Here is a 26,059-nt window from a genome sequence, read left to right as displayed (position 1 = left end):
GCCGAAGGTGAAAGCGAGCTTCACCCGGAATCCACAACCATACTGGATATCATGCCTCTACCTGTCGGAACACAACAAAGCTATTAACAATGTTGTTATGGCAACAGGCTTAAGTAAGATGGTGGTAGCTAGCCAGGCGGACTTAGAACAAGCACTACCACCAACCGTTTGGCTAAAATAATGAACTGAGACAGAAGTCTCACAGCACAGAACTGCTAGTATCTTTTCAATTTATGAACGATCAAACAGTTCTTTCTGCACGTGGAAGATGAAAAATATACGTAAACTGTACATCTCTGTCACCTCTATTATAGTTGTGATATTTTTATAAAGGCCAGTGAACTGTGAAATGACGTTATCACAGACTAATAGACGTTACCTCGATTAAGAGTAAGGACGGACATAAAACAACGTCGCAATGAAAGTCCGAATGTAATTAATTTAATTTAAATTAGATACTTGTTAATTAAATGAAGCTGTTAGCTGCAGGTGAGATCCGGAAGGCAGATATTTGAAGCTGTGTCCAGCAGGGGCTGATTTAGCAGTATTGTAATTCATGAAAATATCCCAAGATGTGTCTCTGGTACTGAATATTCTTGGCTGCATTCCGCCACAGTGCAGCAGTGCAACTAAGACCATAGATCTCTTAATTTACTTAAACGTTGACCTTGAAAGTAGATTGCTCGCTTCCCGAATTCTCCTTCCGATTCCTCGAAATCCCAATCAGGGACTCTGAGACTTGGGAAGCTGACAAATCAAACTATAGCCACCTACGCATATTCCTCACCACGCAAACATCGGTACCAGTCACTATTACGCGATCCGTCCAGTGATTCACATGAAGACACGCGGCAGGTATAAAAAGAATGGGCACTTCTAAAATAGATATTGAGTTGCAGTCCTCCTGAAAGGTCGCATCGCTTGTAAATAGGACAGTAGACGTATTTAGACGCGTTATTACGCAAAATGGTTGCAACTAAGCCTTTTTCATTTGGTAAGTGCCAATTAGGGAATCTGATTCTTGCTTTAACTGTCGTGTGAAAAAAATTTTTACTTTTCTGACGAAGTTGACTATGGCGTTTTTCGAGATTAACTTCCAAAGTTCAAATAAACCCTAGCTTAGAGACGACTTAGGTAGGTATAAATCGTTTCATCCACGAATACGCGCCCCACCAATTTTTGGTCGAGGGAAGAGCGGGGTGCGGGGAGTTTGATCCGAGCAATCCGAGCGTCATTATTGTAGTGTGCGTCTGCACTCATGGATGATTTAGCGTGTACCGATAACACTCAAAATAATGGTGGAGCGCGTCTTCGTGGATGAAACGATCTATACTGGTGAGCTACCAATAAACTCACAAAATGCGTCAAATAGAAGCAAAGAAAAACAATCCTCTACTCGAATGAAAATCTTATTTTTTTACGAAAGTTAAATGCTGAATTTTCTTTGCCAATTGTCAGCAGGGCCAAGAAACGACCATAATTTAGTTAAATACACCTTGTACTGCTATCAGGGAATGTCAAAACAGTTGTTTTGATATGCTCGCCGAAGCACAAAGCAGGCTAATGATAGGTCTGTTTGTTGCTAATTTTATTGCTTGTTGCTTTGGAAAATGGGATATTTTAAAAGTAAACTAGGTAATATCCCTTAACCGTTTACATATCAGCACATCCAATTTAGCTAAAGTTTTTGTGGTAAGAGAAGATGAAAATGAAGAATGTTTATGTACGGAAACGCTTAGCTAGCCACATATACTTGCTTCTATCTAAGGGCTATATTTCACCGGGACACCATGGCGGCGCAACCAGTCGCCGCTACCAACAAAATGTATACAGCTTTGCCCAACCAAACGGACACCAGGTGAATAACTCTCTATAGAGCTGTATACATTTTGTTGGTAGCGGCTACTGGTAGCGCCGCCATGGTGTTCCAGTGAAATATGGCCCTAAGATACCTACTAGTAATATTATAGATATTAAAACAAACACTGTAATTTCAATTAGCCTGCATCTGATGTAGTCTTATGTATTTCACTAAGTTCATAATCAAAAACTCGTACGCACAATAAATAAAGTGCAGGTAGGTATACCTAATGTGTTTTTGTGCTTTTTTCCTATTACGCGGGTTATACGCACGCGGCACGGAAAAACATGACGTATGAAATAACGAAATGGTGACCAAATTCGCACGCGTGCTTAAATCCGCATCACAGGAAAATGGCACTTACTCCATACTGATCTCTGAAATCATCAACATAATTAGCACAACTTGCATAATCTTGCAGAGAACAAAATAATGGCGATGGCTACCGCGACAGCCACGATGGAGGCTTCCCAGAGCCTCATCCAGACGGAGTCCAGGGTCCAGCACAGTTACCAAGAAGTGCATGTGTCTGAGACGCGGCAGGTCAAGAAGAAGAAGTCCATGAGAAGGCATAAGGATGAAGGGTCCATATCAGTTGTAAGTATCAATGCTTTTAACCTTTAACTCTTTGATATACTGATTTGTAAAGAATCCGCCGTGAAGGACAAAGACCTTTGAACTTTATTCCTAGACAGACCCCCTTTAAGTTCATTAAGTTTGCTGGGAAGCAAGATTTTTTTAAGACTAACAGTAATAAAAAGTGAAAATAGTAATGAAATAGTGTGATTACTGGCTACAGTCGTAGACCTGCATTTAGATTTGTGACATCGTGTAGCAATTTTTTTTATTTAGGTACTCTCATAGATAATTGTAACCGGTGCCGATGGCCATTCATTGTAGGCACCATTGTGAATCACAGAGAGAGGTGATTCAGTACAATTTTCATCATTGGAGGATTTGGCATACACTGGTCAGACGGCTTGGGTAGACTTAGAACCTGTGTCCTCCGTAAACTGTTCTGCATTCTGCAAGAACTTATAGGCTGGTTTTAGTGTCACGCGGACTGTCAGTGCGGATCGCTTCGCACAGCCGATCTGTATGAACTGCTAGGGAGCAGAGCGGTTCCTCCGGACCGCATTACTCTAACACGCTCCCTAGAAGTTCATACAGATTGGCCGTGCGGAGCGGGTCCGCACCGAACGGTCCGCGTGACACTAAAACCAGCCATAGTGGCTTCTCATTATTTTGTAACTGAGTTCTCGTTTTCTTCTATTCCAGTCAAAAAGCTCAGAGAAACTCCACAAGAAGATGAAGGCATCTTCAGAGCCGGATTCCAACCCGCAGTGCCAGAAGTGCTCGCGGCCTGTGTACGCCATGGAGCGCGTGAAGGCCGAGCGCCGCGTGTGGCACAAGGAGTGCTTCCGATGTGTGCAGTGTAATAAGCAGCTCACGTGAGTCATCATCATCATCATTTCAGCCTCAGGACGTCCACTGCTGAACATAGGCCTCCCCCAATGACTTCCACATCGCACGGTTGGAAGCTACCTTTATCAGGACGTCGGTCCACCTTATGGGTGGAGTATCTTGTTTGCATCAGCCTTCCTAACTAACTTTCCCCGGAACAAACTTGACCTTGACCTTCACTCGTTGGGTTTTTATTGGCGGTCAAGCTGTAGATCCTGGCTACACAGGAACTGCAACGGTGGGAATGAGAGGTGGGAATAGTCCCTTCCTAGACAAAATGACAGATCGCAAATTCGCAATCGCTTCTTCATAAATAAAGAAGCGAAGCTATTTCGGAATAATAACTGTCACGCATGTTCCTTTGTTTAGGGAGGCTCAAGCTTATGCTAGTTTATGAGTTGCCAAGAGCGAATGATGTAAGTTGATCACGTCGACAGCTTTTCTTATTAGCCTATCTGGTTTACTTCGCCTCTTTGACCACAAAATGTATTTTCACCATTTTTCAAGCAAGTCATCTATGTTAAAAAAGAAACTGTCATCAACTAGGAAGGGTTTTTAAATGGAGATAACACAGGGATGATCACTTAAGCCATGTAGTAATATTTGGTTCTAGACTACACCAAAATCATTTACGCCCGTATTCACTAACATTACTATGAGGTCTCACAGTGCACGTGAACGCACAGGGTGACACAAGAACCAATCACAGAGCTCTATTCAACGCTGTGCGTTCGATTTGCTGCTTCACTTATAAATACGGGCGTTATTCTCTTACCTACACGTTTTTGGACTCGTGCAAGGTTCCATACTGGGCCCAATGCTTTAAAACATCCTATACCTAAAATATTTACATTAAAATGCATTCTTTGCAGAGTGGAGACTTACCAGAGCGACCACACCACGCTGTACTGCAAGCCGCATTTCAAGCAGCTGTTCGAGCCCAAGCCTGTTGATGGTGACGATGAGACAGATGGTAAATGAATATTTGTTTTAAATTAATTTTATGATAGCAAAGAAAACTCTTATTAAGATACATTTCTTCCAAAGCCGAGTGTTATAAATCGCACAATAAATAATGGTAAAAGCAGTATTGATTATTCACGGATTTCTTAGATATACATTTTCCTGTTTCTCTCAGTTTCATGATAGCATTCTGATCAAAGAATTCACACGTCAAATCGCTTGATACTCGATTACCCAATTTTATTAGCTGGCAGGGTGGAGAAATGAGTATGGAAAACAGCGCATCAAGCTTCCCACTGTACATACCAATCACATAACACACTTACAAAGTACTAATAGGGGCAGATTTTCTACAAAAATATAGCCTATAATTTATTGAACAAAATTATTATTAATTTATTATGCGTTGCGTTGGGGTAGGACGTGAAATTATTATCAGATACTGGATAGGCAGTATAGTATAGCAAATATTTTAAATTATCGCCCCATTGCTATACTACCTTCAATCTCTAAGATCTTAGAAAGACTTATCTACAACAGACTTGTCAAATACCTAGAGAACAACAGACTTCTAGCAGACACCTAATATGGCTTGAGATCTAACAGGTCAACCGAATCAATGAATTTATTTTTTGTAGCTACCGTCCCAAAGAAGCATCAGATGATCATCTGCGAGAGCAACCCAGTCGAGTTACCGCCGGACGTCGTGAGAGGTGTGTATTCTTCTTTTTAAATAGTACAAATTATGCTTGTTTGTAACCGTTGTACCCAAAAGCAGTATCGTTGCCCAAAAAGCTGATGTTGATTGAAATCCGAGTATCTTAAAGATTTATGTTTAGAACACTTTAAAAATGTAAGATTATAAATGAAAGTAATGCTATTTGCCCGTTATACTTTACTACGCACGGTGGACTTTGAATAGCAAACGATGGTGAGATTTAGGTATTAAATAATCCGGCTCGAAGGACTATTTGTAACCGATAGATATAACATATCCCCCTAAATAAATACAAACATATTTTTTGTTTAGCCACAGCCAGAATTTAGAACAAAAGCACACGATGCGGCGCCGCACCGCAGCGTTTCCGTCATGCGCCCGCCACATCTTTTTTTATTTTTTTAATAAAAGATTATATTTTATTATTATACAAATTAAAATTACAAATAGTCTCGTTAGCCCCTCGTACTAAGCTAATTATGCTTATATCACGAGTGAACTCACCACAATAGTCGAGCGGCGGCGGGGACCGAACCCGCGTTCTCCGGATCACGAGTCGGCCAGTCCGAGTCCGATTTCTATGTAACATAAGGCAGGACTCCCTCATGCGTTGCACCGCCGCCGCAACGCATCGTGTGCTGACTCAGAATCAGTCGCAATATACAGTGTGAGTCACGTTAAAGTGTACATATGAAAATAGATGAAACTAGACCTATTTTTATCGACAAAAAAGGTCAAAAAAAAATTGAGATTTATTTTTATTTTTATAGATTGTTTTTTCTTCCAATTACTTATTGTAAAGAAAACGCAATAACTTTTAAACCAAGCGGTATATCCGGATAAAATAAAAACAGTAATAATGCTAAATAACAGGCGATACTAAAAAAATACATAAAATACACAAAAAAGGCCAACAAATAATAAAAAATGATACTCTTTAAAAAAAATCTGCTTTTAAATTCGTGTTTTTTTGGTTATTTGATAAATTTCTCCAAAAAATGCCCCTATAACCTGTGGTTTTTATTACTTTGTATTATTTGCTATCGTATTACCTTCGTAAAACCAAATCGCATGTCTCTATCCCTATCACAACATTTGCTATGATCGTTTGAACAAAGGCCTGCCACAACATTATTATCCGCTACAGGTAGAGACAATTTTAATTTTAACTAAAATGCTTATTTTACTTCGAAATCTTTGGTTTTTATTTGAAATCTAACTTGTCTTTATCAAAATTACAAATCTAGAGCCATTTTCAGTTTCGTTGTTAACGAAGCGTTGAATGGCGCTCCCAGAGAGGCTTAGTTCAAACGATCATAGCAAATGTTGTGATAGGGATAGAGACATGCGATTTTTGGTTTTACGAAGGTAATACGATAGAGAATAATACAAAGTAATAAAAACCACCTATTATAGGGGCATTTTCTTTAGAAATTTATCAAATAACCCAAAAAAATACGAATTTTTAAGCAGATTTTTTTCAAAAAGTATCATTTTTTATTATTTGTTGGCACATTCTGGGTATTTTATGTATTTTTTCAGTATCGCCTGTTATTTAGCATTATTACTGTTTTTATTTTATCAGGATATACCTCTTAGTTTAAAAGTTATTACGTTTTCTTTACGAAAAGTAATTGGAAGAAAAAAAATTCTATAAAAAAATAAAAAAAAAACTCAAAAAATTTTTGACCTCTTTTTTGTCGATAAAAATAGGTCTAGTTTCTATTTTCATATGTACACTTTAACGTGACTCACACTGTATTTTAACAAAAATATCGTTCCTCCAGCATCAGACAAGCCGGACCTAGGTCTCCAAGAACTCTCGCAACTGGATGTGAAGTCCCGCTTTGAGGTTTTCGAGCGCGCCGCCAAAGGCCCCGAAGAGCCCGTCACACCGGAACCCCGCGCGCCCCGCGAGAGAAGCACCGCGCTGCTGTCCAAGCTGGCCAAGTAAGTTATTTTCATCATCATCATCACCAGATGATAAATATGAGGTTTCTGTGATCTAGAAAATTCCTGGAGAGAGGCACCAAACTGCAGTCCAAGCTATTAAATAAGTAATTTTTATCATCATCATCATCACCACTAGATATAAGGTATTATCACCATCAAGATTCCGTGATCTACTGGTTTAGGAGAGAGGCATCGCGGTGCTCTAAGCTAGTCGAGTAAGTCATCAATTGATGATGATGATGATGATGATGATGATGATGATGATGATGAAGTTTCTGTGCTCTATAATCTCTGGTGAGAGGTATTGCGCTGCTGTTTTAGTTAGCCATGCCAGTCATCACTGAAATTATCGTCATTATCATCATCATCCGTGCCTGAAGTTTATAAGAATAAATACCTAGGTCCCAGAAAGGAGGAGGCACTGCGTTACTCTCTAAGCTAGCCAAGTAAGTTGTTATCATTATCATCATCACCAGCAAGCTTATAGTCTAGTGCTAAGTTACCTCCCAACTGGGCGTGAAGTCCCGCTTTGAGGTTTTCGAGCGCGCCGCCAAGGGCGCCGAGGAACCCGTCACACCGGAGCCCCGCGCGCCCCGCGAGAGAAGCACCGCTCTACTCTCTAAGCTAGCCAAGTGAGCTATCATCATCATCATCATCGTCACCAGTCACCAGATGATCACTTAAGCGTCCGTGATCAAGGAAAGTCTCGTGAGGCCTTATGATGCTCTTTGAGATAGCCAAGTGAGTCATCACCGTCATAATCCACGCCACTACTAGACTTGGTGATGTGATGATGACCTCATCATCACATCACCAAGTCTAGTAGTGGCAAGGGCCCCGAAGAGCCCGTCACGCCGGAGCCCCGCGCGCCCCGCGAGAGAAGCACCGCTCTGCTGTCCAATCTTGCCAAGTAAGTCTTCAACTGATGATGATGATGATGATGAAGCTTCTGTGATCGGGTGAGAGGCATTGCGCTGCTGTTTTAGTTAGCCATGCCTGTCATCACCGAAATTATCGTCGTCATTATACAAGTGCCAAGTGAGTCATCACCAATATCATCATCATTACCACCAGATGATAAATACCTTGGAGCTTCCGTGATCTAGGAAATTCCTGAGAAAGAGGATCTCATCTCTTTGATGCCAAGTAAGTCATCATCATCATACCACCTTCATCATCATCCTAAAAATGTCGGCATTGTTGTCCAAGCTAGTCGGTTTAATTTGAGGTGACGGCGCTGCTATTTTAGCTAGCCATGTAAGTCATCGTCATCATCATCACCAGATCATAGATATTATCCTCAGCTGCCGCTTTTATTTGAGAGGACGACGTATTTTAGCTAGCCAACCGTGTCTGTCTGTAGTTTATTAGAATGAATAGGTCCCAGAAAGGAGGCACTGCGTTACGCTCTAAGCTAGCCAAGTAAGTTATTTTCATCATCATCACCCATATGGTAAAATTTATCACCACGCAGCACGCTTATCATCTGATGCTGCTGGTTTAGTTTGAGAGAAAGACGGCGTAAATGTTCTAGCTTATCACCAAGTAAGTCACTTTTTTTTTTTTTTTTTTATCATTTCTAGATAAAGTCCGGTCGCCGAGCACATAGAATTTCGTCCAATGACCCCAAGCTATCCATCCTTATCGCTCGCGCGTAATTATATTGCTGTCGCGACTGTGCGTTGGGCGGCAGCAGTATAATTACGCGCGAGCGGACTATAGCATCTTCATCATCATCCCATTTAGCTTCATGAAGCTTTCGTGATCTGTTGAGAAAAGTTCCTGGAGAAAAGCATTGCACTGCTTCTGTCCAAACTGGCCAAGTCGGTAACCATTAACATCATTATCATCACCATCTATCTTCATCTCGCTTCCGTGACCTACAAAAGACCTAAGAGAGAACCAAGCTAGCTAGGGATAGGCTTCAGGGATATAGCAACAAAGTAACTAAGGAACTGCTAAACTTCAAAAGATACAAAGCCTGTGCAGTGACTAGAATACTAACCGGCCACTGCAAACTAAACAAACACAAATCAAACATGAACATGACCGAGGAAACTCTGTGCAGATTCTGCCATACAGAAGAAGAAACGGCCATGCATGTTCTTTGCTCATGCGGCCCGTTTATGAGCAAAAGAAGTATCCATCTCGGGCGACACATCATGCACCCGGATGAGATAGCAGATATCACGCTCCAAAGAATCTGGAAATTTATAGACTCAACGGGACTAAGCAGTGAACTCTAAAGAAAAGGGCTGCCACAATAGATCAAACCTGGTCGAGCTGGCGCGGCTGTTAGCTAGCCAAATGAGTCATCATCACTGTCGTCATCAAGACCAAGCTTGGTATTCCCCTCTCTCCGAGCCGACGGCTCTGCTGTCCAAGTTAGCTAAGTAAGTCTTCACCGTTCATCATCATCACATCACCAAGTCTAGTAGTGACAAGGGCCCTGACGACCCCTCACGTCCGAGTCTCGCGAGAGGAGCACCGCTCTGCTGTCCAACTGGCCAAGTAAGTCATCAACTGGTGATGAAAATGATGATGATCAAGTTTCTGTGATCTAAAAAGTCAGACATGCAAGCTTGGGCTACCTTATACTACTCTCTAAGGTAGCCCAAGTAAGTCATCACCACCATCATCATCACTTATGAGAGAAATGAGAGAATCTATATGATGTAATTGAATGTAATGTTAATAAAGAGTGATCCTACTGACTTACCACTTGACAAAATCTATTTGCACATCTGTGTGCAGGTTGAATACTTGTACACATTTTTTGTAAGAACTTTATAACCTGTATTCTGGAAAATAAACGCTTTTAACTTATCTTATACAGGGTGGAAACGATAAGTGATCTCACTCGATTATTTCTAAACTACACAAGATATTAAAAAACTGGTTACTGATCCTGAAAGAGCTTTACGAGCTCTTTCTAACGGTATCAGTAATAGGTTACAGAATTAACTTGATCTATCCGAAAATTCAATGTTTTCAGCCTCCATACTAAATGTATGCCAGCCACACAATATGAAGTGTAATTTTTTTAAATTAAATAATAAACACTTAAATGAACTCGTAAATTGCATTCTTGTTTAAAATTATTCATGAAAAATATTGGTTCTAGGCTTTACTTGCTATAATATTATCAAGACATGAGGGCCATGATTGTGGCAGTACTAAATGTATGGAAGTTGGAAACATTGAATTTTCGGATAGATCCAGTTTATTTTGTAACCTATTATTGGTAACGTTGGATAGAGCTCGTGAAGCACTTTAAGGATCAGTAACCAATTTTTCGATATCTTGCATAGTTTAGAAATAATCGAGTGAGATCACTTATCGTTTCCACCCTGTATGTCGAGAAAAAGCCAAAAAGTGTACCTTTTGTTAGGGTTATTTACAACAAATTGAAGCAAACCAAAAACACAAATAATACAATAAAGACATTTTAATTAAAGATTAATTCTATGCACCTTATTTTCAACAGTTACAAATCTGTTCTACCACTGGCACTAAATATTTAATTAAAGATTAATTAAATGTAGGTATCTTATTTTCAACAGTTACAAATCTGTTCTACTGTAACTAATACTCTTAACTATTGTAACACTACGTTTCAATGTCACCGTCGAAGGCAATGCTCTCTTCGTACAATAATAGATAGCTTCAAATATAACATTTCTATCTACTATTCCTAGAAAGTCAATCGCACTCGATCCATCGTAACAAGTAGCATTTCCTGTGTGGTATAAAGTATTTCTGTTTATAAAAAACTCTGTCTTTTTGTGAGATATTGACTTTTTATTACAAGCTCATTCACGTCTGTCCAGGATCGTGACAATATGTTATAGTGCGTCCAAGTTAAATTGATACTTGAATAAATCTTATTATCTTATTCAATAAACTTTTTAAGACGAAAAAACTTATTGGTTTCAAATGTGCTTGATCTATTGAATATAATATGGAAGATAATCTGTTTTCCTTTATTCAAATGTACAATGAAAACTATACTCAATACGTTTATTGCTTCCTTAATAGTTTAGTGAGATATTATGTCGGTAGTTGTAATTGTAATAGATGCTATTTACGATAATGAGACACTAAAGCAGACATGACAAACAAAACTTGGACAAATGCCAACTAAAGTAAATAGGTGTTATTATTTAAAAGTAAATATTACATGTGACTTGACGCTCGTTTAATTTGTACTAGCTAATACATTTGGTATAGCCTGACCAGGAACATAAAAACCCTGGCATAGAGGCGCGTCAATTGCATTTGATAGTGCAACACTGAGTACAGTCGTACCTGTGTTAAATTAATAGGCTAAATTTATGTATCAGGATTCAGGATTACGGGCTAATTTGATATTTTCATAAATTAACGAAAAAATATTATTAAAGGTAACCTGGTTTAAATAAATTAAATGAAATCATCAATCGAGCTAGTAGGATTTATTTTATTATTCATCAATAATCAAATTCAGAACTTGAATATTCAACTGCAATGTCTGCTCATGAACGCTTCAAACTCGGTACTTCTTTCCCAATTCCATAAAATTCAAAACTGAGAAAGTGACAAAAAACTTTAAAATAGGTAGTTGAAACAAACTACAGCTAATTTTCATAGTGGACTGTACTATACGATAAACATGTCAGTCAATTTGACAATCTTTGTCGGAAACATTATTCAATGAAAATATTGTCAGAACCCTTGGTATTTCTCTTCGACAAATACATTAACACATTGTGAACCACTTTTCTTTCACGACTATAAAAATATTTTAGCAATTTAATTCACAAAATCAATTGCACACATTTAAAATTACGTTTGTTTACACTTTGACAGCAATAGACTGACATGCAAGGTGACAAGTTAATGAAGTTTTCAGTAACTGTTGCCATTAAAAGAAATTAGTACCATTAGTTTTCCGCAACATGGCGAGGGTTTTTATGTTCCTGGTCAGGCTATACAATATTTTTTGTAAAATAGAATAGATTTTTTAGTTTCAAATATTTCTACATTGCCTTAATAAATGTCATAGGTATACAAAAGCTACATTTTAACAAGATAATAAATTAAATTCATTCAAAAAATATCTCCTTGGATAAAATTCAAGTATCAACACGGTTCGTTTCACGCAGTCTAGCGGCTTACGTCATAGAGGAGTTCGTTTAGAACAATCTATTTTTGTACCCCTTGGGAATCGACTCCCGATCTCCGAGCGCTTTCGATCGATTGCTTTCCAGTATTCGATGTACATTGATGTCCATGATTCGGTGAATTTTTTGGTTATCAATACTGGAATTAACCACTCTCTTCAAGACATGAAAAAGGCTGACAATAAGAGTTTCTTGCGCTGCTTCTTCTCAGCACTGGCCCATTTACTGTCCCGAAGCAGTGGTAGGGTTAATACTGGGACGTATAAAAGTGCTCTTTAAAAGCCTACTTGCAAACATAAAATGAGTTTTCATCAAACATCAAAATTGTTTGTAGAATTTTTGTGCTAATGCCGCAGTGACGTGAGGCATGGAAACTTGCCTTACGCGCCTAACTTGTCCCGGGTTTGATTTCCATTAGAAACTGATCTCGCATTTATTTTTTACCAACGGTAAAACGGTTGACTGACGCTAGTAATAATCCTTTTGGATTAAGTTCCTTTGCTCTAGAGGTGCTCTTATGTATTGTATTTATTTAAAACTTTGCTCTCGCGTAAAATACAAATCATCCCACATTTTTAGTTCACGGAAACTATTATTGATCATCAATTTTTCACCAACTACTCAATGTAAGCCCACTCATCTTTTGCGTACGCTTTTTACAAAATCCTCTGCCTTGTGCCACATGGGCTATCTCCACGTCGATCAAACTGATTTTGAACTCTACTCCCTACAAGTTCAAGTTTAAAATCCTTTGATCTTGTTGTGCTGGAGTGAAGAAGAGCAAAAAATGCTCCATTATAGTTCGGTATTCCGAAGGCACCAGACGTGTGTGTTTTTTAGACTTTCTTAGTGAGGTGTGTATTGATATACCGATCTTGAAACGTAAAATTTAAATCTAGTTTTTATTGCATTTCAAATTTTTAGTAAGTTTTAATTATCAAAATTGAGTGATAAAAATCAAAACCCCGTTTATTCGATCAACTTTTCTGAACCGTATTAAATGGTGAAAATCTTTTGGTTATTGGTGAAATCTTGTGATTATTTGTTATGTATCAATTTATTATAAAAAACCTTTACCTATTATCCCGGCTCATAGATTAATGTAGATTTTAATATCCAATTTAACCCCAAGCGGTCACATAATTATGACCGAGTAAAAATTGATCATCTATTGTGTCTCAATACTCAGGGCTTGAAAGGGTAAAATCTATAAAGTAAAACTAAAAAAGATTGATATCTTGACAGATGTGAATGAACTCAAAAATACTCGGAGAATATCCAAAACTGTGCCCAGTGTACTAATACGGCCTAAACGTTCCATGATTTACGTTAAATGCCACTTAAATGCCTTGGCAAATGGTATGTTTGCTGACTTTGACAAGTTTAACACGTTCAGTGTCAAGACAGACGTGAAAATGTACAGGTGTTGAGAGTTTTGGCACGCGAAGTGTTCCTAATTTGTTAAAACACTTACGGGTGTTACATTTTCGTGTGTCCATTTAGCTTTTTTATGAAACGTCGCATTGGCGACATTTATGAATGGTTTTTTATTTGTAACTGAAGCTGAAGTCAGGTTTAAAATTCAGTTACACTTTCCGTGTAAAAGGATCCACTTTCTCGCACGATACGAAATATAAAAAAAATGATAAGTCACAATAATACATGATCTTTACCTAATTGAATAGGCTAGTTGCCTAAAAAAATTTTTTTAGTCCGTAATGTTTAATATCAAAAAATATTGGACACATATATTTTTATTTGTCAATCTAACAAATAATTACATAGTTATGGTGCGTTGAAGTTGCGCACGACGTCACAACGTGCGGCATTTTTAAGCAAGCGTTGACGTCACGGGCCTCTTCTTATGAACTTTGGGGCGCTTTATCTCTTTAAATTTTCATTAGTTTGAAAAAGTGAAAAATACGTGTAGTGTATTTTTTGATAAGTTAACTGATGGACTAATTAAAACTCTTGCTTTTTGACCCAGGCAACATCCCCATTGTTGTAAGGTAACCATTAGAGCCACGGCACACAATGCTACTTTTAGCATAGCGATCCGCGATTTAGCCGCATATTAGAAGCTGAATACCGACCACACATTCGAGCAGCGAAATCGCTTTTCGGAAGCTCGACGCAGCGACAGCAGTCGCAAAAACTAGTGACCGACCGAATATTCGTTTTCGTTTTCGTTTTCGGCCATTTTCGGCCAAAAAATGGACATTCGGCCATATTTTCGTTTTCGGCCAAAAACCAGCCGAAGCTTCGGCCAAACCGAATATCAGAAATACGTGAATAAGATGGTGACGTTTATCGTTCCGATATCTTCGGGAGTGCATCTGGTGCACTCATGGTTCCAATCAGACTTGAACGGACGCGGTATTGTCACACTCTTTTGAAGTTGTGAAGTGAGGTTACGTTGTAAAGGGTGTCCAGCAACAATTTTCCAAGTTCAAAATTGAATACAATAAACCCAAAGAGTTTTCATTAAGTTTAATTGTTTCAAAATAATACGCCATGAGTCACTGGTGCCTACAGAGCGTTCGCAGTTGAGCAATAAGTATTTGAAATGTATTGTCGAATGATCGATGAATGTCTGATACCACAACTGCAACTGCATCCCGGTCAACTACGTAACTCTATTTAAGCAAGAAGGTGTCTCACCACACACGGAGAGTACCTCGATGGAGACACTGAGGACTATTTTTTTTTTTTTCAAATAAATGATCAGCAAGTACAGGGACATACCCTAGGCGCCTCGGTCACCAGATCTCACACCATGCGACTTTTTCTTGTGGGAATATCTCAAATCAAAAGTTTACAGCAAACAATCCTTAAATAATTCAGGTTCTGTAAGAAAATATCCGCCGTGAAGTTGCAGGAAAATTATTAGCGCGATTTGCTCTCGCATAGTTGCGAATGTAAGGGTCCGACTGTGAGAGTGCCTATAGTAAAACGGGCATCATTTAAAAGACATTGCCTATAAAAAATTTAATCCACATTGTTAAACTCCAGTTTGCATTAGTAATAAATAATAAAAAATCATTAATTTATTTGTATTCATTTTTGAAGTTAAAAAATTCCCACTTGACACCCTTTATTTCTTCTTCACTTCCCAATATTTCAATATACACCGGAAATAATATTCTACTAAGAATTTCATGATATTTTTTTTTGTGTTTTAATGCCGGTTTTCTATAATCAATCTATCAAAATCAACTGTCAAACGTCATTATGTTTTTGGTCAAAACATTAACGGTTTTCAAAGTTTTTACATAATTTCAGATTGAAATTTGAGAGTTGAAGGTCATTTTCGTTTTCGTTTTCGTTTTCGGCCGAAAATGAGACTGCAGCCGAAGCTTCGTTTTCGTTTCCGTTTTCGGCTGAAAATCCATATTCGGTCGGACACTAGCAAAAACGCGCGATTCCGATACCGCGTCTGAAAGCATGAAATCGTGATACTGCATCGATACAATTGCAAAATCGCCGATCGCCGATAAAGTAGAATGTCTGGCAACTTAAAGCTACCTTTCTGATGATATAAGTTGCGATGTATCAATAAGTCCAAGTGTGCACCTTTGCAGATTGTATCCTTTAGCAGACTGCAACCAAACGTCTTTGAGCTCAGAACTTTCTCCGCTTAAGTTCAACAAACTCAACAAAGTACGAGCACNTTCCAAGACTCCGTATCGTACAACACTAGCCGGCGCAGAAAACGAACTTGCCGCCGCCTTTAGACACGTGCCGCCGGCCGCCGGCTAGCGCAATGTACACTCACCAAAATAAAATTAAGAAATGCAACAAACTTTATTTTACTATTCAAATTAAAATTGTGTTTATTGTTAAATCACAGGTACATAAGATAGGTCATAAATAAATACCAAGTTGGAACGGAAATGATTCGGAAATTTTATTTAACTAATTAGGTACCTCAGATCATAGAAAGAGAATAGATATGAAGTCGCGCGTAACTACAACGAGAACCAGTGTCCCCACATTTCCCCCGCCACAGCTCCCACACACACATTCAACTGTGTAAAAACAAAGCGACTGAGAGTCTACGACAACATGTGCAACCGGCTTAAAAGTGCTGTGATTGGCCAGAAGGCGTGCCTTATGGCCAATCAATGGCCGCGTGACGTGACGCACACATAGAAAACGCTAGTGAGAGAACAAAGATAAAATGGAGTCGACAAGATATCGATACTTTAAATCGCTAGGGGCAAGGCTCGAAACTGGTTTCACAAAATGCTTATGTATGAAAACCTTTTTATTATTATACGTTATTATTAACTAATATCACGCATTTATTTTTTAATTATGGCGATCTGCGTACCGCATATGTTTATCAAAAATAATGCCTGCTTTCAACTAGCTCTTATAGTAATTACATAGTTGACAGTTACTAATTACTTCTACTGTTATTATTTTTTTGTAAAATCTTATAATCGCAAGTAACACATCATTTTTTTATTTAAAATTACAAAATAGAAAATTATAATTTACTTCTATTTATCGATAATAGGAAACCGCATTAGAACACGAGCACGGCACTATGTTACGACCGGCACATGCGGCCGTACTGTGTATTTTCACACGACAGTGGATATCGGAAGAAATTAAATACATTGCGCAGTAGTTGAGCATGACATAAAGTGGTTGCTAACTAAATCGTCAATGTACAAGCGTGTTAGAATTTTTATCACCACTGATATCGATATCGCAGTAACTGTTACGGCACTGAATTCGTTCGTGAAAATGTTTAGTTTTTTTTATTTATAAGCAAAATACCAATGGATTTGCAATACTTACATGTAGTAAATGACTCCATTGTTCCTGTAGTTCTTCGTTTCACTTGTTTTATTGCACGTAACGACGCATTATCCAAAATATCGGAGAACATTTCCTTAGTACGACTGAATCGCGACTAACCTAGCTACGCGGCCGATGTTCGTTTCTGGGCATATCGCGGAGACACGCGCCACGCCCCGTCGACTGTACGCTTATGCCAACTTTTCGGCTCTTGCTTTGGCGGCGTCGGCGTCTTTGTGTCAACAAAAGGCGTGCGGCTTGTCGGCATTTGTCGGCGCGTGCGCTTTGATTTAATTCAGTTTTTGACTAGCTTTCTTGTGTGAAGGTGCGTTTTGTAGTGCTCGTGAAGTGAACTATGACTCACAGGTGCACAAATGCAAATAAATTTACTAAGACACGCCTTAAAAATCATGGCCTTTTTTCGATGGTATCGTGAGTCCGTTTTACTGTGATTAACATAAGGTAATAAGGTTAGACAACGATATGAGAGTAGGCCTGCAACATTGAAGTGATAGCTCGCCCAATCAGTCGATCAGCTAATCGGCTATCAGCTGTGACGACTGCTGTGAGTTGTTATGACGTGAGTGTAAACAACAAAAAAGTGTGCAGTGGTAGTGAGCGTTGTGTGTGTTGTGTCTCGTGTTCCTGTGCAGAATGAATACACTACAGCTTTGTTGTGTGAGTAAAAAATACAGCATGTTCCATTAAGTAAGACGAAATGAATTTTTATTTTTGTTAGAAAATGTAACTTTGTAAAATCATTATAAAACACATACTCAAATTTGGTGAACTTGTTCAGTGTACCGTATAGATGCCCCCATTAAAAGGAATGTAGCTAGTTTAGAAGGACCCTGTATTAGTGACTGAGTTTCTTGCGCTGCTTCTTCTCAGCACTGGCCCATTTATTGTCCACAAGCAGTGGTAGAGTTAATACTGGGACGTGTGAAAGTGCTTTTTAAACGCCTACTTGCATAAATAAATGAGTTTTATGAGTGTTATTAGCCTAATATAAAACCAATATCATTAAAGTGCCAAAGACAAAAAATCCACGCACTTTGGTTGCAGGTTCATAACTCCATGTATCTAACCATAGCACTTTGGTCGCAGGTTCAAGGCGAAGGGCATGGACGTGGGAGTGTCAGACGAGTACCTGAACGGAGTGCCCGTGGAGGCCAGCTCCAGCGAGCCTGAGGATGAGGAGGGTATGTAATGTTTAAACTTCAGACCTTAAGAGAAAATATATAAAAATATAAATATAAATATCCTTGGACATGTTACACTGCGCCTCTAGTCCCAAACTAAGCAAAGCTTGTACTATGGGTACTAGACGACGGGATAAACATACTTAAATACTTTTTTTTTTGTAAATACATACATATTATACATAGAAAACACCCAGACCCGTCACAGAAATTAAAATTCATCATTTCAATTTCTGCCCGGCCGGGAATCGAACCCGGGACCTCTCGGCATAGTAGTCCGTTCTGAACCACTACACCAAACGGCCGACGAATGAAGTTTTTCGAGTTGTTGCATTGGAGCAATACAATCTATCCTTTAAGTTTGATCAATTATAAAAATAACACTAGATCTCCAGCACATTCGAGGCGACAATACCCCAATGGTATTAGTGTCGGACTACTGTGTGCCTACCATGAGTTTACGTTAGGTGTGCTCGCTAGCGACTGCGTAAAAAAATGACATTTAAATGTATGACATATTGTGCAGCGCCCCTAGCGGCTACTTTCAAGAAATAAAATCTTCATAGAATTTTTTGACGTATTCGCTAGCGAGCTCACCTAACGTAAACTCATGGTAGGCACACTGATTCGAGGATCGGTACTTCGAATCTCTTGGACTATTCCAGTAAACTTATTGGCATATAAGTGTTATAGGGACTAACGCCCGTATTCAACGATGCTTGCGTGAAGCAGCAAACGTTGAATAGAGCTCTGTGATTGGTTCGTGTGTGACCCTGTGCGTCCGCGCGCACTGTGAGACCTCACAGTAATGTTTGTGAACACGGGCGTAAGTAATTGGAGCAAATCAAATTGCAAAAAAAGTGCAGTGCCTTCTTTTGCTTCTTCTCAGCATCAGCCAATATGATTTTTTTAAGTGGTGGTAGGGCAGGAAAAGAGCCTACATAAAAAATGAATTTAAGTACCTACTTACTTGCCTTCCTTAACGTTGTATTTTTCCCTCCCCAGACGAAGACTCGGTCCTCAAGAAGTCGTACAAGCACACAGCCAACCGAGAGCAGCCAGTCTCCTTCTGCAACATGAGCGAGATAGTCGGCAAGTTCGAGACGGGCCAGCACGACGCGTCGCAACGCACGCGCGAGCGCAAGCAGGAGATACAGAACATACGCAGCCGCCTGTTCATGGTGAGTCGGTGTCTGACTCCAGGCTAGACGAAGTCTGACCCCAGGCTAGATGTGTCTGACACCAGGCAAGCAGGAGATACAGAACATACGCAGCCGCCTGTTCATGGTGAGTCGGTGTCTGACTCCAGGCTAGACGAAGTCTGACCCCAGGCTAGATGTGTCTGACACCAGGCAAGCAGGAGATACAGAACATACGCAGCCGCCTGTTCATGGTGAGTCGGTGTCTGACTCCAGGCTAGACGAAGTCTGACCCCAGGCTAGATGTGTCTGACACCAGGCAAGCAGGAGATACAGAACATACGCAGCCGCCTGTTCATGGTGAGTCGGTGTCTGACTCCAGGCTAGACGAAGTCTGACCCCAGGCTAGATGTGTCTGACACCAGGCAAGCAGGAGATACAGAACATACGCAGCCGCCTGTTCATGGTGAGTCGGTGTCTGACTCCAGGCTAGACGAAGTCTGACCCCAGGCTAGATGTGTCTGACACCAGGCAAGCAGGAGATACAGAACATACGCAGCCGCCTGTTCATGGTGAGTCGGTGTCTGACTCCAGGCTAGACGAAGTCTGACCCCAGGCTAGATGTGTCTGACACCAGGCAAGCAGGAGATACAGAACATACGCAGCCGCCTGTTCATGGTGAGTCGGTGTCTGACTCCAGGCTAGACGAAGTCTGACCCCAGGCTAGATGTGTCTGACACCAGGCAAGCAGGAGATACAGAACATACGCAGCCGCCTGTTCATGGTGAGTCGGTGTCTGACTCCAGGCTAGACGAAGTCTGACCCCAGTAGATGTGTCTGACGCCAGGCTAGATGTGTCTGACACCAGGCAAGCAGGAGATACAGAACATACGCAGCCGCCTGTTCATGGTGAGTCGGTGTCTGACTCCAGGCTAGACGAAGTCTGACCCCAGTAGATGTGTCTGACGCCAGGCTAGATGTGTCTGACACCAGGCAAGCAGGAGATACAGAACATACGCAGCCGCCTGTTCATGGTGAGTCGGTGTCTGACTCCAGGCTAGACGAAGTCTGACCCCAGGCTAGATGTGTCTGACACCAGGCAAGCAGGAGATACAGAACATACGCAGCCGCCTGTTCATGGTGAGTCGGTGTCTGACTCCAGGCTAGACGAAGTCTGACCCCAGGCTAGATGTGTCTGACACCAGGCAAGCAGTAGATACAGAACATACGCAGCCGCCTGTTCATGGTGAGTCGGTGTCTGACACCAGGCTAGATGTGTCTGACACAGGATAGATGGTGTCTGACGCCAGGCTAAATGGAGTCTGACACCAGGCTAGATGGTGTCTGACACCAGGCTAGACGAAGTCTGACACCAGGCTAATGGGGTCTGACACCAGGCTTGATGGTGCCTGACACCAGGCAAGATGGTCTATGACACCATGCTAGATGGTGCCTGACACCACGCTACATGTGTCTGACACCAGGCTAGTTGGTGTCTGACACCAGGCTAGACGAAGTCTGACACCAGGCTAGATAGTGCCTGACACCAGGATAGATGGTGAGTGATACCAAGCTAGATGGTGTCTGACACCGGGGTAGATGGTGTCTGACACTAGGATAGATAGTGCCTGACAGGCTAGATGGTGTCTGACACCGGGGTAGATGATGTCTGACACTAGGATAGATAGTGCCTGACAGGCTAGATGGTGTACAAGCACACAGCCAATCGAGAGCAGCCAGTCTCCTTCTGCAACATGAGCGAGATAGTCGGCAAGTTCGAGACGGGCCAGCACGACGCGTCGCAACGCACGCGCGAGCGCAAGCAGGAGATACAGAACATACGCAGCCGCCTGTTCATGGTGAGTCGGTGTCTGACTCCAGGCTAGACGAAGTCTGACCCCAGTAGATGTGTCTGACGCCAGGCTAGATGTGTCTGACACCAGGCAAGCAGGAGATACAGAACATACGCAGCCGCCTGTTCATGGTGAGTCGGTGTCTGACTCCAGGCTAGACGAAGTCTGACCCCAGTAGATGTGTCTGACGCCAGGCTAGATGTGTCTGACACCAGGCAAGCAGGAGATACAGAACATACGCAGCCGCCTGTTCATGGTGAGTCGGTGTCTGACTCCAGGCTAGACGAAGTCTGACCCCAGTAGATGTGTCTGACGCCAGGCTAGATGTGTCTGACACCAGGCAAGCAGGAGATACAGAACATACGCAGCCGCCTGTTCATGGTGAGTCGGTGTCTGACTCCAGGCTAGACGAAGTCTGACCCCAGTAGATGTGTCTGACGCCAGGCTAGATGTGTCTGACACCAGGCAAGCAGGAGATACAGAACATACGCAGCCGCCTGTTCATGGTGAGTCGGTGTCTGACTCCAGGCTAGACGAAGTCTGACCCCAGTAGATGTGTCTGACGCCAGGCTAGATGTGTCTGACACCAGGCAAGCAGGAGATACAGAACATACGCAGCCGCCTGTTCATGGTGAGTCGGTGTCTGACTCCAGGCTAGACGAAGTCTGACCCCAGTAGATGTGTCTGACGCCAGGCTAGATGTGTCTGACACCAGGCAAGCAGGAGATACAGAACATACGCAGCCGCCTGTTCATGGTGAGTCGGTGTCTGACTCCAGGCTAGACGAAGTCTGACCCCAGTAGATGTGTCTGACGCCAGGCTAGATGTGTCTGACACCAGGCAAGCAGGAGATACAGAACATACGCAGCCGCCTGTTCATGGTGAGTCGGTGTCTGACTCCAGGCTAGACGAAGTCTGACCCCAGTAGATGTGTCTGACGCCAGGCTAGATGTGTCTGACACCAGGCAAGCAGGAGATACAGAACATACGCAGCCGCCTGTTCATGGTGAGTCGGTGTCTGACTCCAGGCTAGACGAAGTCTGACCCCAGTAGATGTGTCTGACGCCAGGCTAGATGTGTCTGACACCAGGCAAGCAGGAGATACAGAACATACGCAGCCGCCTGTTCATGGTGAGTCGGTGTCTGACTCCAGGCTAGACGAAGTCTGACCCCAGTAGATGTGTCTGACGCCAGGCTAGATGTGTCTGACACCAGGCAAGCAGGAGATACAGAACATACGCAGCCGCCTGTTCATGGTGAGTCGGTGTCTGACTCCAGGCTAGACGAAGTCTGACCCCAGTAGATGTGTCTGACGCCAGGCTAGATGTGTCTGACACCAGGCAAGCAGGAGATACAGAACATACGCAGCCGCCTGTTCATGGTGAGTCGGTGTCTGACTCCAGGCTAGACGAAGTCTGACCCCAGTAGATGTGTCTGACGCCAGGCTAGATGTGTCTGACACCAGGCAAGCAGGAGATACAGAACATACGCAGCCGCCTGTTCATGGTGAGTCGGTGTCTGACTCCAGGCTAGACGAAGTCTGACCCCAGTAGATGTGTCTGACGCCAGGCTAGATGTGTCTGACACCAGGCAAGCAGGAGATACAGAACATACGCAGCCGCCTGTTCATGGTGAGTCGGTGTCTGACTCCAGGCTAGACGAAGTCTGACCCCAGTAGATGTGTCTGACGCCAGGCTAGATGTGTCTGACACCAGGCAAGCAGGAGATACAGAACATACGCAGCCGCCTGTTCATGGTGAGTCGGTGTCTGACTCCAGGCTAGACGAAGTCTGACCCCAGTAGATGTGTCTGACGCCAGGCTAGATGTGTCTGACACCAGGCAAGCAGGAGATACAGAACATACGCAGCCGCCTGTTCATGGTGAGTCGGTGTCTGACTCCAGGCTAGACGAAGTCTGACCCCAGTAGATGTGTCTGACGCCAGGCTAGATGTGTCTGACACCAGGCAAGCAGGAGATACAGAACATACGCAGCCGCCTGTTCATGGTGAGTCGGTGTCTGACTCCAGGCTAGACGAAGTCTGACCCCAGTAGATGTGTCTGACGCCAGGCTAGATGTGTCTGACACCAGGCAAGCAGGAGATACAGAACATACGCAGCCGCCTGTTCATGGTGAGTCGATGTCTGACACCAGGCTAGACGAAGTCTGACCCCAGGCTAGATGTGTCTGACACCAGGCAAGCAGGAGATACAGAACATACGCAGCCGCCTGTTCATGGTGAGTCGGTGTCTGACACCAGGCTAGATGTGTCACGAAGTCTGACCCCAGGCTAGATGTGTCTGACACCAGGCAAGCAGGAGATACAGAACATACGCAGCCGCCTGTTCATGGTGAGTCGATGTCTGACACCAGGCTAGATGTGTCTGACACCAGGCAAGCAGGAGATACAGAACATACGCAGCCGCCTGTTCATGGTGAGTCGATGTCTGACACCAGGCTAGACGAAGTCTGACCCCAGGCTAGATGTGTCTGACACCAGCAAGCAGGAGATACAGAACATACGCAGCCGCCTGTTCATGGTGAGTCGGTGTCTGACTCCAGGCTAGACGAAGTCTGACCCCAGGCTAGATGTGTCTGACACCAGGCAAGCAGAAGATACAGAACATACGCCTGTTCATGGTGGGTCGACGTCTGACACCAGGCTAGATGTGTCTGACACCAGGCTAGATGTGTCTGACACCAGGCTAGATGTGTCTGACACCAGGCTAGATGTGTCTGCCACAGGCTAGATGGTGCATGACACCAGGCTAGATGGTGTCAGACACTAGGCTAGATAGTGTATGACCTAGATGGTGTCTGACACCGGGCTAGATGGTCCCTGACACCAAGCTAGAAGGAGTCCGACACCAGGCAAGATGGTGTCTGACACCAGGCTGGATGGTGTCTGACACCAGACTTGAACCGCGTGACACAACGCTCACTTGAATAGAACATAAGCCTCCCGCAATGATATCCACATAGCTTGAATTTGTATGTGAAATATCAAATTGTATTGTAGAAACCCTTTTTTATTTACAGGGAAAGCAAGCCAAGATCAAAGAGATGTATGAACAGTCAGTTCTTCAAAGTGAACAAGGTAAGTTTTCTTGTCAAATGATAATTTTGTTCTGATGAAAACTGAAAAGAGACAAAATAGTATTGTTGTTAAAACAATGTGGCAGAGCTTCTAAATCACTGCCATGCCGTCAAATCAGCTTCTCAGCACTTGCCATATGTTTGTCTCGAAGCGCTGGTAGGGCCCAAAAGATGAGCTGGTAGGGCCTAAAAGAGACATGTAAAGTAGGGGTGTCCACTTTGAAAAAACATCGATGTTTTTTTCGATTCGATATTTTGAAACTGTACATCGATTTCTTTCGATGTATTGGAAGAAAACATCGATGTTTTGTATAAATCGAGTACTTTTTTAAGATTTTTTATAATCCACTAATTTAAGCATTGTATTATTAAAAAACAGTAAAAGCCATACATGAGAAAAATCTTCATTATACAGTGTGAGTCATGTTAAAGTGCACATATGAAAATAAGTGAAACTAGACCTATTTTTATCGACAAAAAAGAGGTCAAAAATTTTTGAGATTTTTTTTTATTTTTTATAGAATTTTTTTTCTTCCAATTACTTCTCGTAAAGAAAACGTAATAACTTTTAAAACTAAGAGGTATATCCTTATCAAATGAAAATAGTAATAATGCTAACTAATAAGCGATACTAAAAAAATACATAAAATACCTAGAAAATGCCAACAAATAATAAAATAATATACTTTTTGAAAAAAATCTGCTTTAAAATTCGTGTTTTTTTGGTTATTTGATAAAGGACATCATCCACGTTTCATATATTTTTGGTCCAAAATCAAAAGTGCCGGCCAACAAAAAAAAGTGCTGTATTCTGACAGAATACGTCTGCCTTAGCATTTGTTACTATGGCACCAAAGCCGTAGCTCCACTGTGCGTCGAGTATTTGAGATCTAAAAGTCATCGATTATTCATACATTTTTTGTTCAAAATAAAAAGTGTCGGCCAATAAAAAAAAAAGTGCTGTATTCTGACAGAATACGTCCGCCTTAGCATTTGTTACTATGGCACCAAAGCTGTAGCACCACTGTGCGTCGTAGTATTTGAGATCAAAGTCATCCACGTTTCATACATTTTTAGAACTCAAATACTACGATGCACAGTGGTGCTACAGCTTTGGTGCCATAGTAATAAATGCTAAGGCGGACGTATTCTATCAGAATACAGCACTTTTATTTTTTCGCCGGCACTTTTGATTTTGGACCAAAATGGATGATGTCCTTTCTCCAAATAATGCCCCCATAACAGGTGGTTTTTATTACTTTGTATTATTTTTTATCGTATTACCTTTGTAAAACCAAAAATCGCATGTCTCTATCCCTATCACAATGTTTGCAATGATCGTTTGAACTAAGCCTCTCCGGGCGGGCCATTCAACGCTTCGTTAGGGGCATTTTTTGGAGAAATTTATCAAATAACCAAAAAAACACGAATTTAAAAGCAGATTTTTTTCAAAAAGTAATTTTTTTTATTATTTGTTGGCATTTTCTGGGTATTTTATGTTTTTTTTTAGTATCGCCTGTTATTTAGCATTATTACTGTTTTTATTTTATCAGGATATACCTCTTATTTTAAAAGTTATTACGTTTTCTTTACGAGAAGTAATTGTAAGAAAAAAAATTCTTCAAAAATAAAAAAAATTCTCAAAAAATTTTTGACCTTTTTTTTGTCGATAAAAATAGGTCTAGTTTCACATATTTTCATATGTACACTTTAACGTGACTCACACTGTTTAAAGTAAGAACAAAAAAAAACATCCGCATTTATTTTTATAAGTTTGTTATATCCTAAATATTTCCAGTGTTCTTTTGGAAGACTTTGCAAAAACAACAGTTTATTTAAA

General features: G+C 41.4%; 1 protein-coding gene across 1 annotated transcript in view; it reads left to right on the top strand.

Annotated features, from left to right (window-relative positions):
* Positions 1-887: 887 nt before the first annotated feature.
* LOC114353039 (LIM domain and actin-binding protein 1) overlaps positions 888-26,059 on the top strand; it is a 45,245-nt gene continuing 20,073 nt past the window's right edge. The window contains exons 1-9 of the mRNA XM_028304846.1: positions 888-994; positions 2,283-2,458; positions 3,140-3,312; positions 4,198-4,298; positions 4,927-5,001; positions 6,794-6,956; positions 18,038-18,132; positions 19,138-19,313; positions 24,163-24,220. Coding sequence (XP_028160647.1) covers positions 967-994; positions 2,283-2,458; positions 3,140-3,312; positions 4,198-4,298; positions 4,927-5,001; positions 6,794-6,956; positions 18,038-18,132; positions 19,138-19,313; positions 24,163-24,220 — 1,045 coding nt within the window. The 5' untranslated portion in view covers positions 888-966. The remainder of the gene's footprint in view (positions 995-2,282; positions 2,459-3,139; positions 3,313-4,197; positions 4,299-4,926; positions 5,002-6,793; positions 6,957-18,037; positions 18,133-19,137; positions 19,314-24,162; positions 24,221-26,059) is intronic.

Source organism: Ostrinia furnacalis, unplaced genomic scaffold (genome assembly GCF_004193835.3).
Source record: "Ostrinia furnacalis isolate ACB-3 unplaced genomic scaffold, ASM419383v2 OfSCF1535, whole genome shotgun sequence".
Classification (NCBI taxonomy): Eukaryota; Metazoa; Arthropoda; class Insecta; order Lepidoptera; family Crambidae; genus Ostrinia; species Ostrinia furnacalis.
The sequence above is the reverse complement of the archived record's forward strand: the minus strand, read 5'-3'. Positions and strand labels throughout refer to the sequence as shown.